Source organism: Suncus etruscus, chromosome 2 (genome assembly GCF_024139225.1).
Source record: "Suncus etruscus isolate mSunEtr1 chromosome 2, mSunEtr1.pri.cur, whole genome shotgun sequence".
NCBI classification, from domain to species: Eukaryota; Metazoa; Chordata; class Mammalia; order Eulipotyphla; family Soricidae; genus Suncus; species Suncus etruscus.
The window spans coordinates 165,767,590-165,787,564 of record NC_064849.1 but is presented as its reverse complement, the minus strand read 5'-3'; the positions used below and the strand labels follow the sequence as shown (position 1 = coordinate 165,787,564).

The following is a 19,975-nucleotide window of genomic DNA, read 5'->3' as shown; positions in this document are numbered from 1 at the left end:
GCGCTAGCCAAGAAAGGACCACTGTTCGATCCCCTGGCGTCCCATATGGTCCCCCCAAGCCAGGAGCAATTTCTGAGCGCTTAGCCAGGAGTAACCCTTGAGCATCAAATGGGTGTGGCCGAAAAAAACAAAACAAAAAAAAAAAAAGAAAGAAAGCAAGAGAGCAGGCCAGAGTGATAGCACAGAGATAAGGCTTTTGCCTTGCACTTCGCCAACACAGGACAGACCCTGTTTTGAATCCTGGCATCCTATATAGTTCTCTGAGCCTGCCAGGAGTGACTTCTGAGCACCGTGGGGTGTGACCCAAAAAACCAAAAACAAACAAACAAAAAAAGGAAAGCAAAGCAAAGCAAAGCAAGAGATCAAAGGAAGACTACACCTTACACCTTTCTTTTTTGAACAGAATTTCAGAATCAAATTACACAAAAACATTTACTGCAATTTCCTAGTCCAGCAGGCCATAAAAATCTGAAGTAAATAATATCAAGTGCAAGAATATAAAGGGTTAATAGAAATTCTAAGATAATATACATTTTAAATAGCAAATGCACAAGTTAATTGATACTAACTGCTCTTCATCTGATAAACTTAATGGAGTCTTCAAATTACAAAAAGCAATTAATATGGTTATATGATTATTCGTGTGTACTGAAACTGTGGCAGGGTTTGTATGTGAATGGCATGTGTACACAACATTATTTCTGAAAAAATCATAAGAGAAATTTTTATAATATAAAGAAATAGATAATTATGTTCATTGGGTTAAAATGGAGATAAGGTGAATTAAATAGAATTATGTATAGTAAGTGAACCTGATGAACAATTATAGCCATAAAGTCTTGATTTAAGGTAGAGATCTGTCAGGAAATCAACAGTAGTGTGACTTTACTACTTTTCAACATTTTACAAAAAATTGGAAGAATTAAAAGGCATAATATATACTATATAAATAATAAGATAAAATTTTTTCTTGTAGAACCAAGAGATATAGCATGAAGGTCAGGCGTTTGCCTTGCTTGCAAAAGGATAGTGGTTCTATCCCAGCATCCCAGATGGTCCCCTGAGCCTGCCAGGAGTGATTTCTGAGGGTAGAGCCAGGAATAACCCCTGAACGATGCTGGGTGTGACCCAAAAACATACAAAAAAATTGTAATCCTAGAGCAGTGGAACAAAATAATACAAAGTTGTATGAAGATTTTTAAAATATGTAATAAGATATTGAACATTTTAAATATAATTTCAGTTTCAAATAAGACTGTTTCAGAAAAGTATGCCAAATGCTTAGTCTACATTATTTTATCAAACATCTAAGAGAAATTATGAGGTATGGGCAAACTATATTACCTAGTTTCTCATATTATATAAAAAGATTTTCCTAAGATGGATAACTTTAAGCCAATTAAATACTTAACTTTAATCTATTCTAAGCCTATATATATATAAACAAAAAAGTATAATAATTAAAAAGAATGGGATGTACTATCTATGAAAATTATCTTGATTTATTTATTGTTTTTGGCTTTTGAGCCACACCCAGTGACACTCAGGTTACTCCTGGCTATGTGCTTAAAAATTGCTCCTGGCTTAGGGGACCATATGGGATGCTGGGAGATAGAACCAGGTCCATCCTAGATTAGCGCATGCAAGGCAAATGCCCTACCACTTGACCACTGCTCTGGGTCCCTATCTATGTAAATTATTAAAGAAAATATATGTTTTTTCACATACAAAAATCACATAATAAAGCAGTACATTTCCAATAAAAACTCTGTTGGAGATAATATTAATTAAAACTGCGTTAAAGTACTGGAATTTAAAAAATCTTCAAAATTCACTGTTCACTGGATTTAAAATTATAGAGGCTCAGACTGTAAAAACAAACTAGAGATATCACCAAGTTTTTTTTAAAGACACTAATCTAAAAACATATGCACATTTTTGCTTATTTCAGTGTTGATTATAAAAGTTGTCTATGGAAATAATCCAAATGTCCAACAACTGATAAACATATAATTAAGTTGTTAAATGTATTTATGTGTATATATGATAGACACCAAATTAAAGATGTTTAATAAACAGAACTGAATGAGACAATCTTACTCTTTCTAGCAACGGTTACATATTCCAGGTATATCTTTTAGATTTAAAGCAAAAACTGGGCCAGTTATAGAACCATTTTCATGGGTGTTGAAATTTCTGCACATAAATAGGCATTAATGACAGTCTATCACAACTTTACAGTAGGACATACTGAGGAAAATAAAAAACACCAAAGTTCCTGAACAGAACTGTTTTTTTTTTTTGTTTGTTTTTTGTTTTTTGTTTTTTTTGAGCCACACCCAGCAGTCAGTGCTCAGGGGTTACTCAGAAATCATTCCTGGCAGGCATGAGGGACCACATGAGATGACAAGATTCGAACCACCATCGGGTCCTGGGTTGGCTGCTTGTAAAGCAAACACCCTCCTGCTGTGCTATCTCTCCAGTCCCTATAATGACATTCTAAGAATATATTTTCAATAACTCAAGGTAATACAATGCATTACACAAAGTGTAATCTCTCAAATTAAATTTGTGGAGATGGTTAATGGTATGTAGTATATGAAGTTCTATAAATTAAAGTACCTAAATAACAAGAGAGATATTAAATATGACTTGAAAATTCGAGAAGAAATGAGAAGTCAAAATTGCATAATGAGGTTTCAGAAATAATTAGTTAGGCTGGTCATAAAATGAGCATCTATCAGGAAGACATTTATCCCAATATACTTATTTAAATTTATGACACAAAAGAAGAATTGAAAATACTAGAGAGGTTCTCATTGAGAACATGGACTCTTAGACCTGGGAGGGACTAACAGACCCTCCCAGATTATTTATGATATTTAACATATATATGAAATTTTTTATAAAATATAAATATAAACTTTATATTATTTGTTCTTAAAAGCTTTAAAACATTCAGAAATCTATTATATTTATTATAGAATTATCACAAGATAAAATTTATAGTGAAATACATTCTTATTATGCCTCTTTTTTGTTGACAACTTTTATTGTGACCAATGTGAATTTCAAATCTTTCAAAGTAATATTTGAGGTACATAGTGGCATTGAATCAGGGGTATTTCCACCAGCAGTATTGTCTTCCTTTCACCCCAGTTCCCAGCATCCACTTCCTTTGTCCCCTGGACTGTTAGGATAACTGGTCCCTCTCTGCATAGCTTGTTGAAGATTGGCTATTGATTCTGTTGTCATTGACTTTGGTGTTTAAGTCTGATCCTTTTTCATATCTACTCTATGTTCCTATGACTGTTTGGTTCTGGTACCATCTATTTTTACCCCTCAATTCATGAGGCAGAACAAGATGATTCAAGTCCAAAACCCACCCCCCCAAAAAAGGGAAAAATCTATCAACATCGTCAAACAAAATAATATATAGTAAAACTAGTTGTTTAGTAATTAAATAGCAAACATAATAATAAATAGCTAAAATGGCATTATATATTTGGTACTAATTATTAATTTAAGAATTACTAATTATTAATGCAATTCATTATCTGGAGCTCAAAATACATCACTGTAAAATGGTATTATTCTGTAATGAGTGATGAGTTAAATTTATGTAAGACTAAGTGCCAGTTCCACTTTTGATGTGTTTTTTTTTCACTGAATGCCAGAACCCATATTCCTTATTATTTAATTGAAACAATTTACCTTTTACACATTTGTAATGAAATAAAGAAATGTTAGGCAAATATCCAGAGCAAAAACACTGGAACCTTGCTATCAAAGAAACAAGGACTACTATTTCCAGTGACTATCATAGTCTTCTAAATGCTTGATAACTGAACTTAATTATATAATATCAAGTAACATAAAACTTCACTATGAACTGAAAGTAAAATATTTATATTTAAAAATATCTGAAAATAATTATTATAGTTATCTACAAACTATAAACAAAATTAATAAAAATATTTTACAAGAGAAAAAAGAAGCTGGGCCATTTCCCTCTAGGTTAATATTTATGTGTGCAGAAAACTCCAAGCTGAGACTATTTGGAGCAATCGTGTATAATTCTCTCCAAATCTACTGTCTGTCTTTTTATTTTAACCTACTATGGAGAAGCCTGTGTTCTCTCTTAAACATGTATCTATCTTTTTTTTTTTTTCTTAAATGAATCTTATTAAAATAAACTACTTTGCTGGGAAAAAAAAAAGAAATGTTTCTGCTGGAGGGGCCAGAGCAATAGAGCAGTGGTAGGGCTTTTTCCTTGCATGCTGCTGACACAGGACCGACCTCAGTTTGATCCCAGGTGTCCCATAGCCAGGAGCGATTTCTGATCAGACAGCCAAGAGTTATTCCTGAGTGTTGCTGTGTGGTGGCCCCAAGCCAAAAATATAGGCAAATTCGTGAAGCACTCCATATTTAATATATATATATATATGTATGTATGTGTATATATATATGTATGTATGTATATATATATATAAAATAAAAATCACACCCCTACTTAAGTGTACAATTGATGTTCAGACAGGGTTAAGATCAAACAAGTGAGACTGCTCTATTTATGAGATCTTTCCCCCAAAAGCAGCATATTCTCTAGTTGGTCTTTTTCTTTTTTTTTGGCTTATGAGTCACACCCGGCAGCGCTCAGGTGTTATACTCCTGCTCAGAAATCGCTCCTGGTAGGCTCGGGAGACACTCTAACACCGTTTTTACTGTGATCTTTTGACTAACCCTTGAAAAAAAAAACCTCTTAAACTTTTGATGTTAACTTAAACTAATATGCATGTGCATGAAAATATAAAAAAATACTATGTCTTCAATGTTTAAGGAGTCACATAAATCTCATGGGTTTAGATTGCTTTGTGTACTGCTAAGAAATGTTATAATGTACTACAATCTGGGGACTTGTGGACAAAGTAATTGTACATGGGTTCTGCCTTATTTTTCTTAATGTTCTTTGACTGTAAGTTTAATATTTAGGCGTCAGCAAGGGGATTTCTTCTGAGAACTCTGTTTATGGACGATTGTCCTTTCACTGTAACTTTACCTTGTCCTCTTTGCATCATTGTTCTCATAATTAAAAAAATAAAACACTTGAAGGTTAAAAACACAATGAAAAAGTTAAAAACACAATGAAACAAAAACAAAAATAAGGACTTGAAGTGACTGAAAGGAATGAGGAAAATCTCAAGGAGCTAACAGATGGATCTGACAAAGATCAAGTCAACAAAGATAATCTTAAACCATTTAAAAAAATTTTTGTTTGTTTGTTTGTTTTGGGCCACACTCGTTTGACACTCAGGGCTTACTGTTGGCTATGCTGTCCAAAATCGCTCCTGCTTGGGGGGACCATATGAAACGCTGGGGGATCAATGGGAGGTCCGTCCTAGCACTTGCAAGGCAGACGCCTTAACTCTAGTGCCACTGCTTGGGCCCCTTTCTCAGACCATTTTTAAGGTGCAAGAAATGAAATTGCTTTCACACATAAGGAGTTGGTCAGTAGATTTTTCCTCTTTACTTTTAGAGTTCAGCTAGAATTCTGATTTTGGGCATGGGGAAGTAGGTGGGTGTAAGCTTTAAAGAACTTGAGCAAAGAATATGATCAAGTCTAATTTAAAGACTATAAGATCTTGACATCAGAAAAATCACTGATGGTACAATTCCCACTGGTACAATAAAGCAAAATAGACATGAATACATGAAACTACATCAAAATAAAAAGCTTCTTTACTGTGATAGAAATTAGATCAATAAAATATTTCAAACTTTTGTGTTTGTATTCAAACTGTATTTTGTTTCTTCAACACAGTTTGCATTCAATTGTGTTGAATATAGGTCACCTATATTCATTGCTTACAAAGGTAAGCCCTGCCCAGCAATAGATGAGTGGTTAAAGAAACTTGCACGGGGCCAGAGAGGTGGCGCTAGAGGTAAGGTGTCTGCCTTGCAAGTGCTAGCTTAGGACAGACCGCGGTTTGATCCCCCGGGGTCCCATATGGGCCCCCCAAGCCAGGAGCTATTTCTGAGCGCATAGCCAGGAGTAACTCCTGAGCATCAAAAGGGTGTGGCCCAAAAAGCAAAAAAAAAAAAAAAAAAAAAGAAACTTTCACAATGGTCTACAAGGACTACTACAAAATCATGTTGTTTGCTGTAATATGGGTGGAATTAGAAGGTATGATGCTAAGTGAAGTGAATCATAAAAGAAAAGATAAACATCAGATGATGTCACTCATTTATGGAGTCAAGGGATGAAATAATTTTCATTGTAAACAACCCTGATCACAGTCAATAGAACTGTGATTTGAGGGAATGGGAGAAAGCATGGAATGAGAAAATCATGCGATCAATATAAAAAGACCAATATAATCTGATGGTATGCATTGTGTGGCAGCACTGCATGCAAATAACAATAACAATAATATAATGGTATTGCTAGTAAAACAAAATAAGAATCATTTTAAAAGTGGAAAAGTCTACTTTGATCTCAAATTTAGGATGGAATAAATATGTTAAATTAGCTGCTGTGATAATCTTTATATAGCAAAAGCTAATACATTCACCAGGAATCAAAATGTGCATTTTCCCATAAGTAACAATATCAGTTCTATAAAATTTACTCTGCAAAAGCTTATGAGTATAAAGTTGCTTACTAAGAATTATTTGTTAGAAAAGTAGAAACATAAATATTGACAGAGGACGTTAGATAAATTATATATGTATAATCTATATAAATATATACATGTGTATATTTTTATAATATATCGATAACTAATAATTACATGGATGAGTATAAAATAAAAGAATGATTTATAATAATGTGATATGTAAGAATTTATGATAGTATGAATTTTTATAAATTGAAAATATGTTCCTAAAATCAAGGTATCAATACTAGATAGTACCTACTGGCATAAGGAATATTCTCTAATGGGATCAAGTGAAAAGCAAATATCTAGCAAATGCAAGACCTTGAGTTCTAGCCGTTGCACTATTGGATTTAGCCCTGATAAGTTCTCAGTATTACTAGTATGTTGCCCACGCACCATGTCATGGAGAAGGTGGTGCAGGGAGGGAATCAGTGAATTGCTCAGAGTGACTACGATAAAAATAATTATATATTATTTTAAAAAAATAGAAATTTGCCTTGTGATCAGATAAGATTGCTGAGTGATAGATTATAATTTTTAAATTTGCATTGTTAACTGTACTTAGACTTTCTAATAGTTACGTATTCTTATTTTAATACACAGACATTATGAGTGATTGTTCACATAAGTACTTTAGTGACCCTTTTGTAAAATTATTTTCAATTAGGGTTTGTAGTCCACTCTCCCATTCTCATCAACTACAGTAAAACCAAATCATTTCATACAACAAGTGTGCCCTGCCTCTCAAATTTAAATTTGTAAGTAACATTTCCAATTAAGTAGGGACTTCATTTGTCTCGATGTGAATGGTCTGATGAACATAAACACAGTATCCTCAAATTTATACTTAATTAAAATTATGTACTATTGGGGCTGGAGTGATAGCACAGCAGAAGGACGTTTGCCTTGCATGCAGCAAATCCAGGAAGAACCTGGTTCTATCCCTGGTATCCCAGATGGTCCCCCTAGCCAGGAGTGATTCTGAGCTCATATACAGGAGTAACCCTGAGAATTATCAGGGGTGGTCCCCCAAAAGAGCAAACAAATAAAATTATATACTATTTATTTGACTTTAGAGTTTACAACTATGTTTTTATAGATAATAAATAGTATAAGCCCTGAAAACAAACAATACCAAATACCGATAATCCTATCCAATTAAGAATGATTATATTAGATTATATTATGCAGTGGTCCTCAAACTATGACCCGCGGGTCACAAATTGTATTTGTATCTGTTTTGTTTCTTCATTGCAAAATAAGATATATGCAGTGTGCATAAGAATTTGTTCATAAGTTTTGTTTTTACTATAGTCAGACCCTCCAATGGTCTGAGGGACAGTGAACTGGCCCCGTTTAAAAAGTTTGAGGACCCCTGATTCTAGAGTCTTAACATGGCAATTTCAAAAATATTTCAAACTATAAAGCAAACAAACCAGTGTGATATACTGTAAAAAACTTAATATCCATAAATAAAGTTTAAGTACATAAAAATATATTAATAAAATAAAGTTTAAGAATTTACAAAGGCTATATATAAATCCCATAGGATTTTGGTGTAAAATCAACCATATCATTTTTTCTCAATGTATTTTTTACTAGAGTTAAGAAACATATTTATTAAATTTTTCTTTAAAATGAAATATTGCATTCCATTCTGCATTCAGGTAAAACAGAAAATTCATTTCAAATTTAAGCATAATGTATAAATTTTATAAAGAATAAAATTTTCTTTCAAAAATGAAACAAAACTAAAAATTTAAATATAGCAGGGTGATAAACAATAAAATATAAATTTTAAACATAAACATTTTATCATCAAAAATGTCCGATGTAGGGGCCGGAGAGATAGCATGGAGTTAAGGTGTTTGCCATGCATGCAGAAGGTCAGTGGTCCAAATCCTGGCATCTCATATGGTCCCCTGAGCCTGCCAGGAGCAATTTCTGAGTGTAGAGCCAGGAGGAACCCCTGAGCTTTGCTGGGTGTGATCCAAAAACCAAAAAAAAAAAAAAAAAAATTCTGATGTATATTTCTACAGTTGGAAGAAAGACAGTAAAAATAATTTTAAACATTACTCCATAAGCTCGAGATTATGCTTTTTTCTCTTTTAGCAAAAATTATTAAATAAAAGACCCGAAATATTTATAATTGTCAAAAAGAAATAAAAAACAAAGTCCTAGAAAGACTAATTTTCCTTTGTCCACATATGAAAGATATTCATAGTTAATAAGTGATCCCAAAACTTATTATAGTCTTTATATAAAGCCAAAATAGGGAATGTGGTTATATAGTTTAAAAATTATATAGGGATTAAATTTAAGAAAGTACTTTCTTTTTTAAATATTTTTTCCTATGATACTTTTCTTATTTTTATAGTATTATTTATTTATTTAAACATCTTGATTACAAATATGATTGTGATTAGGTTTCAGTCATAAGATAGTACTTTCTTATAAAGTAAACTTAAGTAAACTATTCATTGAAATATCTTATATCAAATAAACACTATGTAAAGATAAATTCTGTATGTGGTATCTGTAAAAATATAACTTTTAGTTTGAGAAAAAGAGTCTGACATTTTCTAGAACATAACAAAGTATCATTAACAAAGTATCATCAACCATAAAATATCAAATACATGAATAAGCTTGCTGTCATAAAAAAAAAAACATTAAAACCCTTAGTAAATTTAGAGGAGAAATCAGAGATTTAGACAAGAATGTAACAAAACATAACATTGAAATAAGTCAATGAGTAAAACTTTAAAAATTACCTGGAATTAGTTCCATAATAATGTAAATAGGCTGTCTTTGTGTGCAAACTCCTATAAGCTTGACAATATTAGGATGGTCATATTGCTTGAGAATTCTGCATGAGAGAAAGTATAATACTTAACATTTAAAAAATGAAACACTGATTTCTGATTAATAATAGTGAGAATGTAAAACACACTTTAATCAATTCAATTTTTAAAAGAACTACAGGCCAAAATTTTGGTCAAATGGGACGAATGCAAATTTTGATGAATAGAAGTATTACAATATACTTCTATTATATATAAATTATTCAATTCTTAATTCAATTCATTTAAAATTTAATAAATTATTGCATGCTAACAATTACAATCTAAATAACAACCATGCTAAAAAAGATATTTTATTCTAAAACATACTAAACCTCTTTAAAAGTATTACACATAAAACATAGTTGAAAAGTATTAGAAAAGTAAAAATTACAAGATACTAGATTTCCATCCTTTTAAATGCACATATAACTTAACTGCACAAAGATAAATAATTCACATTGCTACTTCATTATATTCAATAATAACTTGATTATGATCAACTTCAAAATTATAAGAGTCAAATTAAGCTGGAGAAAGATTAAATAATAAGTAACAATTTCTTAAGTATTAGTTTTAAGTATTTTTTAAGTAACTTTTTTTTTGTTTTTTTTTTGTTTGTTTGTTTGTTTTTGGGCCACACCCGGTGACACTCAGGGGTTAATTCTGGCTATGTGCTCAGAAATCACTCCTGTCTTGGGAGACCATCTGGGATGCTGGGGGATTGAACTGAGGTCATTCCTATAGGCCTTGTCAGCCACATACAAGGCAAATGCCCTACCACTGCACCACTGCTCTGGTCCCTTAAGTAACCATTTCTATACAAAAAAGCTTAAAGAGGTTTGGGCTGGCCGCATTAAGGCAAAAAAAAAAAATCATTGAATGAGTATAAAGATAAAATAGATTACCAGAAGAATCCAAATATGAGTTAAAAATAAAATTTGTTCCCTCAGATGTCTATCTACTTGATAAATTTTGTTCCATATTATCCTAATGACAGTTAAAGTTTCACTCATATTTAAAAACTGTAGGTTTAAGAGAATTAAATAATAATTTTATTGACAGAGATGGAACATTTACATGATTTGTACCTATAAAGCTTTAAGAAAGATGAAATTCAAAAATATAATTTATAAAAAGAATAGGATTAATTCAGATAAAAAGAAAATAATCTATTCATAAGTGAGTTTGAAAGATAGTACAATTTATAGGGCACTTGCCTTGCATGCCAGCTGATTCAGGTTCAATCCTTGGCACTTCCTTATGATTTCCCCAACTCCACAAGAAGTGATCCCTAAGCACAGAGTGAGAGTAAGCCCAGAGTTTCCCTAATGTCCTTGAGGGATATTAGTCTACAGGTTTCTTTATTAATAATGTTTTGGGAATGAGGAAAATATCTTAGAAACTGAGAGGATTCCTGTTCTTTGATTTTCTTAAACTGAGGATAAAAGAAGTTGCTTTTAGAGGATTCAGAGGAACTTAATATTAGTAAGTATATCTGGGCATAGACAGCTTTACTATTACATCTTCCAAACCTAGCAAGAGTTTTAATATTTGCTTTCATTTTTTACTAGGGCTTTTGTCTTGCAAAAGAATTCTGATAGCCATTTCCTATGTCCCTGTTTTAATAAGTGGTCTGTTTTGGCATTCTATCTCCTCCTGACTCAGTCCTTTTTTTCCCCTGACTTTACAGGACTTAAAAAATTATTCATTGCTTCTAAGTTCTCCAATTTCAAAACATAAAATTTCTCATAGCAGTATCAGATAAGTGTTTAAATTTCTTTACTAATGTTGCTGCTTTTTATTTCCAATCTGGTTTATTATTATTATTATTATTATTATTATTATTATCATTATCATTATTTTTGGTTTTTGGGTCATATCCAGTGGCGCTCAGGGATTTACTCCTGGCTCTGAACTCAGAAATCACTCCTAGCAGGCTCGGGAGACCATATAGGATGCCAGGAATCAAACTATCAACAGCCCAGTATTGGTTACATGCAAGAAAAATGCCCTACTACTGGGCTATCTCTCCAGCCCCATATTATTTCATTTTTTATATTATATTATTTCATTTTGTTTATTACTTATATACTTTAATTACTTATGCTTATTATTTATCTTATTTCCTTTTATATTTTGTGGGATTAACTAATGGCTTATTATTTATTATTTTTTATATCTTTATTTAAACATCATGATAACAAACATAATTGTAGTTGGGTTTCAGTCATAAAAGAAAACCCCCTTCACCAGTGCAACCCTCCCACCACCAATGCCTACATCTCCTTCCTCCCCCACTCCCCGCCAGTATTTGAGACAGGCTTTCTATATCCCTCACTCAATGACATTGTTATGATAGTTCTCAGCGTAGATATTTCTCTAACTGAATTCAAGACTGTGGTGAGCTTCCTATCTTGAGCCAGTCTTTTCGGCCCTAATCTCTGGGAATTATTTCAATGTCTTTAATTTTTCTTAAAACTCATAGATGAGTGAGATATTCTATGTCTATCTCCCTCTGACTTATTTCACTCAGCATAATCGATTCCATGTACATCCATGTATAGGAGAATTTCATGACTTCGTCTCTCTGATGGCTGCATAATATTCCATTGTGTATATGTACCAGAGTTTCTTTAGCCATTCATCTGTTGAAGGGCATCTTGGTGGTTTCCAGAGTCTGGCTATTGTAAATAGTACTGCAATAAATATAGGTGTGAGGAATGGATTTTTGTATTGAGTTTTTGAGTGCCTAGTGTATATCTCTAGAAGTGGTATATCTGGATCAAATGGGAGCTCAATTTCCAGTATTCTGAGGAATCTCCATATTGTTTGCCATAAGGGCTGGACAAGAGGGCATTCCAACCAGCAATTAATGAGAGTTCCTTTCTCCCCACATCCCCACAAGCACTGACTGTTCATGTTCTTTGTGATGTGTGCCAATCTCAGTGCTGTAAGATGGTACTCTTAAGAGCTATTACTGTGTTCCATATCTTTTGATAACTTGTGTATTCATTCTCATTTGTTTCTAGGGCTTTTTTTTTTTTTAATCCTATTTGGTTTCTGGTTTTCAAGTTTCTGAGTTTTTCTCCACTTTCTCTTTGTGATTAGTTTCCACTTACAAAACAATGTAGTCTGAGCAGATGATTATCAGGGGTCCACAAACTACAGCCAGCAGCCACATGAGGCCCTCTGAGAACATTTATCTGGCCTGTTTTTTTGTTTGTTTGTTTGTTTGTTTTCAGAAGGACAGTCATGGGTGGGAGGGGGGACATGGAATTATGGGAATCGATGTCCAAACTTCAGGCGTTGAGAGGATTTGAACATCACAGCTGGACTACAATTAGCCAGGATTCAGAGGAATCATTTGGGAGGGCCTCCATCACCGTGGCTTGTGGGCAATGAAGGCCAGAGAGTGGGAGAGAGAGGCATGTTCAGAGACAGCTTGGAGAAGTTGGCAGCATTATTAAGAGGTGAACCCCATGGTCACTACCAGAAGGAATAGAAGGAATTGTGGATTAGAAATGTAGTTAGGGGCCGGTGAGGTGGCACTAGAGGTAAGGTGTCTGCCTTGCAAGCGCTAGCCAAGGAAGGACCACGGTTCCATCACCGGGCATCCCCTATATTTCCCCCAAGCCAGGGGCAATTTCTGAACACTTAGCCAGGAGTAACCCCTGAGCATCAAACGGGTGTGGCCAAAAAAGAAAAAGAAAAAAGAAATGTACTTAAGGGTGAAAAGAAGTAAACACTGAAAGCTGGACAGAGGAAAGGTAGAAAGGAGGAAAGAAGTTATGATGTGAATAAGGAAAGAAGTAAGGTGGAACATAAGGAAAGGGGAAAAAAGGAAAGGAGGAAAAGTGGAAAGGAGAGAAGGAAAGATATTAAGCTGATGGGTTGTAATAGAGTGACCTCTTATCTTTGGATGGGCTGCCTGCTCTTCTTCCCTGCTGGTCAGTGACAAACAGCTGAGGAGTAGCAAAAACCAATTTAAAATACAATGAGTACATTTTTATTCAGTTGTATATTATATGTTGTATGCTGTGTAAACCTCAGTTTATACTGTTGTAATCTATGAACAATACTGCAGGTGTAATTAAAATTTTTTACTGCTTAGGGACCACCATATTGTAAAAAATGATAATCTAAATTAACATTAACTATACATTTTTTGTTAATTTACAAAACAATAAAGAAGTTGAAGAAGCAATCAAACAGTCTTAAACGAAAGCTTGTATTATGTGGTATGTCTGTGCAATAAAGTTTCAGAACGCAAAATTTCTTAAAGGGGCCTAGTTATTAAGGAGGAAAAACACTGCAGATGTCAAGTGGTTAATAGCACCTGCACCAGTGTGAGCCTGAGGTAAAAACAGAGTTTCTCTGCAATGCAGTCTCTATGTCTCTGTGGTATTATAGTTATTGGTGGTATATTGTTTTTGTATACACACACATAAACACACAAATATATATGTATTTTACTAATAGTAATTTGGAATCCCTAGGAAACAATGATGATAAGAAAGAGAAAAATTGACTCAGAATATAGGTTATTTAAAAATAATGGACTTTTGATTACTTTTCCATACAGTACAAGGAAAGAGCTGTGTGTCTGATATGCCAGAAAAAAAATCTGTGTTCAAAATACAATTTGCGCCAACACTATGAAATTCAACATAAAGATAAATATGATTGGTCAGAAGTGAGAAAAGATAAAATATTAAAACTGAAAACTACATTGACAACTCAGCAAAATACTTTTGTGAAGCAAAAGCAACTAAATATATCATCACTATGAGCAAGTTTTCAAGTTGTCAAGTTAATAACATGCACTGGCAGACCATTTGTGGAGGGAGAATTTATTAAAGATGCTTTCTTTCTGTTGTCCAGAGGAGGCTAATTTATTTACAGTGAGTCTTTCAGGACCTACAATTACACCTCCATGCAATTGAAGAAATGGGAAATAATTTGCATTAGCATTTGCAAAACTCCACCAAAAATCTTTCATATTTTTCCTTGCTTGGCACTTGACTAAAGCAATGGTATTTGTGATTCTGCATAACTATTAATTTTTATTAGTGGAATGAATAATTATTTCAAAGTCACAGAAGAGCTTGCTGCTCTGCAAAGCATCAAAGGAAAAACTAAAGGTGAGGATATCTATGAAAACGTTTGCCAAACTGTGAATGGTTTGGGGCTGGACTGGGCTAAACTAGCCAGAGTGACAACTGATGGTGCTCCTAGCATGGTGAGGCCTAAGAAAGAAGTAATTTCTCACATTAACCAAGAGATGGACAAAAATAACCATCCTCATCCAATAGCCATACACTGCCTCAGCCACCAACAAAGCTCAGTGTCGTAAATCACTGAAGTGGGAACTCTGTTATGAAAATTGTGGTATCTTGTATTGACTTTATTAGAGCTAATGAACTAAATCACAGATAAGTTCAGGAATTTTTGTCTGAGCTAAATGCTGACTATGAAGATGTTCTGTATCATAGAGAAGTCCATTGGCTGAGTCAAGGGAGAGTTTTAAAATGTTTCTATGAGTTACTTCCACAGATTACAACTTTTCTGCTTTCAATAAACAAAGGAGTATCAGAGTTCAATGCTGCAGATCGGAAATGGCACCTTGCCTTTCTAACAGATGTAACAGAACTATTCAACAAGTTCAATGTGCAGTTACAAGGCAAGGGGAAGCTCATCTGTAAAAGCAATCACATGTCAAAGCTTTGGAAGTAAAATTGGCCTCTTTATCAAACAAGTGAAGGAGGAAAACTGCCATTTCTCCGCAACTCAAAATCTGTTAGCAGAAATACCACTGGTTGCATTCCCAAAGGAAACATGTAGATTCACTGAAAATATTGGGAATAAAGTTCCAAGTTAGATTTAAAGGGCTTCATCTCTACCAACACTACAAACAGCTTTTCCGTAACCCATTTTCTATTGACATTCAAAATGTGTGTACAATTTACCAAACAGAACTGGCTGAATTGCAGTATTGTGACTCTGAAAGACGCATTCAGGTCAAGCAGCCTTCTTAATTTTACGCATCTCTCTCCTCTTAGACACATCCTCATCTCAGGAACAATGCACTCAAAATGGCAACCATTTGGCAGCAATTATGTCCGTGAACAGACTTTTTTAGAAATAACATTTGAAATCTCCCACCAGATCAAGAATAACAGATGCATACCTGCATCCTGTGTTATGACTAATATATGGAAATGGACATTGACCTTCTCATTAGCCAAAAGCAGGCCCATAAATACCATTGAAATACTGGTAAGTTTGTTGATTTAATTTTACTTCATTTTAAAGGTTGTATTTTTTTCCCGTTTCCTTTCTTCACTTCAATATAAGATATATGCAGTGTGCATAGAAATTTGTTCATAATTTTTTTTTACTACAGTCCATCAGAGGCACAGAGAAAGGGCTCTCTGTTTAAAAAGTTTGAGGACTCCTGGATTATCATAATTTCTATTTTCTCATTTTCATGGAGATATATTTTGAGACCCAGAATGTGCCCTATATTTATTGTAGAACATCCTATGTGAGTCAGAAAAAATGTCTACTGACTTAGTTTAGCATATATACATGTCAATTAGGCCCATCTCTCCGATTTCTGTCTTTAGAGCCAATGTTTCCTTGTTGATTGTCTACTTGACATAACCAAAGGTTAAGAAGGATCTTAAAATCTCCTAATACAATGTTATGGTTTTAGTTTTATGTTTATATTTTGTGGGTTTAACTACTGACTTCTTATTTAGTCTTAAAAAATAGTGCTCAGTTTCATTTTACTTTTTAGGTTTTTTTGCTTGTTTCTATTTCACTAATTTCCACTCTAAACATAACTATTCTTTCATCTTTATTACTTTGGCTCCATATATTGATCTTTTTATGGTAACTCAAGATTTTTATTTAGGTTATTCATCTGACAGAAAATCTTTGTAGTTAGCCCTTTGTGGTGAGTTAGCACTCAGTGTAGGACATTGAGTGATTTTGTTGGGTATTGTTCTTTTCCTTCTTTGCCTGTCTTTACTCAAAGTCTTCACATTCATTAACTATGAGTAAAGTAAAATTTGATGAGTAGAGCTGTCACATGGTAGCTCAGAAGATATGGCTTAGGGTCTGTTATTAATTTGGAGACAGGTGTGAAAGATGTCAGGATCTACCTTGGAGGAAAAGCTACCTCTGTTCCGAAAAGACCAGATGAGTCTCACCAGGAAGGGTAGAAAAGCAGATAGTGCAGAAAATATGTTGCTGGGTCTATTGATATGGCTGGTGTTGGACATGGAGGCGAATATATATATTTGAATATAAAGCCTTATTGGTGTTTAGATCACTTGATCATGAACAGTAACCCTTCTTTCCCCTTAAAATTTTTAATCTAAATTTACGTCTAGGACCGAGGTTATCTTATCTAATTATGGTCATTTGGCCATTTCTGGGCCTTTGCCAGTAAGCCTGCTTTCCACCCTTTGTGTTTGAATCTGTAATTATTATGACTTTTCAGGTGTCTCTTGTAAGCAGAAGAAAGTTGGGTTTAGACTTTTGATGCATTCAGCCATTGTCTGTTTTTTGATTTTTAAAACTAAGCCACTGTTAAATGAGATTACTGAGATGAAAGAATTTATTAGCATTATTTTGTAGAAAACAAGACTTTTTGTGAATCTAGTTGTCTTTTAAAGAGTATCATTTAATGAATTGCAAATATGATTTAATAGATATAAGTTTCTTAAGCTGTTGCTTTTTCATAGAGCTTTGTGCAATTCTTTTGAAGTTGAATGACATCCTAATGGGAAACTTCTTTGAGAAGTTTATTTCATGTGGCTTCTTGCTCCATCCCATGTTATGTTCCCCTGGCCTCTACAATTTGACAGCTCTGAGTTTTGTGGGGGAGTCATTTCATAGAAAAGCCTTCTTTAATCTAACTTTTCTCAGAGAAGCCTATTCTATTTGGGACTTTTGTTGTTTTGATTACAATGTTTTTCTTTTTCTTTCTATTTGCATTTATTTATTTATTTATTTATTTATTTACTTACTTATTTATTTATTTTTTGGGTGGTTTTTGGGTCACACCTGGCAGTACTCAGGGGTTACTCCTGGCTCCATGCTCAGAAATTGCTCCTGGCAGGCACGGGGGACCATATGGGACGCCAGGATTCGAACCGATAACCTTCTGCGTGCAAGGCAAAAGCCTTACCTCCATGCTACCTCTCCGGCCCCTATTTGCATTTATTTTAACTAGAATTCTCTGAGCTTCATGTATCGGGTCTAAGACTGAATTCTAAAGTTGGGGAAATTACCTGATATAATTTCTTTGGCCAAGAGATCTCCATCAATCTTTTCCTATACGTTGGGGACTCCTATAATTCACATCATACTATTTCTTCTGAACTTATTTAATAATTCTATAGTATTTTCTTCATCTCCTAACAATATTTTATTCATCTTTTTTTAAAATAATATTTTATTTAAACACCTTGATTACAAACATGATTGTGGTTGCGTTTCCGTCATGTAAAGAAGAGCCCCCATCACCAGTGCAGCATTCCCATCACCAATGTCCCAATACACCCCACCCCTGCCTGTACTCTCCACAGGCTTTCTAATTCCCTCATACATTCTCATTGTTAGGATAGTTCTCAATGTAGTTATTTCTCTAACTAAACTCACCACTCTTTGTGGTGAGGTTTATGAGGTGGGCTGTAACGTCCATCCCTCCTCTCTTTTGTCTCTGAAAATTATTGAGAAATGTCTTTCATTTTTCTTAAAACCCATAGGTGAGTGAGACTATTCTGCGTCTTTCTGTCTCTGACTTATTTCACTCAGCATAATAGATTCCATCTTATTCATTTATTTCCTATAACTTGTATTAAAGCTTAACAATTTGCTCCCTAGCTTCTACTACATTCTACTACATAATCCATCAAATGTGGTTTTTTTGGGGGGGAGGGGTTGGTTGGCTCACACCTGGCAGTGTTCAGGGGTTACTCCTGGCTCTACGCTCAGAAATTGCTCCTGGCAGGCTCGGGGGACCATATGGAATGCCAAGATTCGAACCACCGTCCTGCATGCAAGGCAAATGCCCTACCTCCATGCTATCTCTCTGGCCCGAGTTTACTTTTTTATTCACCTACCAAGCCCTCGAGTTCTGTGACTTCTGACTGAAGTTTTTTTCGTATTCTCTCTCATACTTTATTTCTTTTGGAGATTTGTTTGTTTATTGAACCATGATAATTCAGAAATAATCATGAGAGTTTCCAGATCTGGTGTTCTAGATCTGTGTTCTAGAAGGCAGTCCAGACTAAATACCCATGATTTTTGATGAGCTCCTACACTACTTTATTGCACCTATTTTGAAATCAGGCTTATGGAGCAGGATTTGGTTTTTCCCGGAAGAGCAATCAAAGGCTCACATCCATCAATTTTATACCCAGAGCCCCCCAAATGATTATGGTGCTGAGAGAAACTGCCGAGCTAATGCAGCATAGATCTGCACTTACTCCCTGTACACACATTTAACTGGGACTCAAATTGCTTATTGCTTCAGTCCTCAGGTTTGGGCTTCAGTATTCACAGGCCTATGATAGTAGATGATAACTCTGAGATGGTAATTTGAGGGAATGTATTATCATTTGCCTTTGCCTGGTACTGCCTAAGGTAGAATTTTATTCCTGAAGTGCTGGCAGAAAAAGATTCTGCGCCTGTGACTGCAGAAAATCTATTTGCCTGTCCGGGAGTCATCAAGTCTCTAGAAGCATCCTCTTTACTCCTTGGACAGAGATTGAAAAGACCATGGATGAATTTGCAGCACACACACTGGACTTCCTGCACAGCATCACCAGCTTGAAGCACTTCTGTTTGGCTTCTCTGCCCTTCCCCAAGCCTATACCAGCACAGAAGGTCAGCTAACCATAAATCAGCTCATCAGGTGCAGACATTATCTCAGGCTTCTTAGCTGCCTTCTCAGAGCATCCATCATCATCTTGTCCCACCTTCTCCATTGCCCCTCACTTACATTCTTTATCCCCAAATGCTGTAATTTTGGTTGGAAACTGTGAATAAAGAAGTTCCGCAAAACAGGGTTGGAGAGATGGCACAAAGTTAAGATATACCCCCTGGGAAGCAGCAGATTAGGCACTGAAAACCCCTGAGGACTGATGAGAGTGATCCCCAAGCACAGAGAAAGGAGTCTCTCATTGCCCTCCAGAAAAAAGAACACACAACATGAACTCAAAATGTATTGTCTATTAAGGTGTATTTGGGAACTTGCATGTTAATAAATTTTGGTTTAAACATATATTTTTTAAAATAAAATTAGAGTAGTTTGCAAAAAGTCAATCACAAATGGAAATTATATTTGCTGTAACTTTGTACCTTAAGAATATTGAAAAATAGCTATAATACAACTATTAATTTCTCTTCATTTTGGCTTTTGAGTCACAACAAGCAATGCTCAGGATTTATGATGGG

The 19,975-nt window shown here is 34.4% G+C and overlaps 1 protein-coding gene across 1 annotated transcript in view; it reads right to left on the bottom strand.

The window, feature by feature from the left end:
• FER (FER tyrosine kinase) overlaps window positions 1-19,975 on the bottom strand; it is a 430,623-nt gene that overhangs the window by 104,484 nt on the left and 306,164 nt on the right. Inside the window, exon 16 of the mRNA XM_049769126.1 lies at window positions 9,434-9,528. Within this exon, the coding sequence (XP_049625083.1) occupies window positions 9,434-9,528 (95 nt within the window). The remainder of the gene's footprint in view (window positions 1-9,433; window positions 9,529-19,975) is intronic.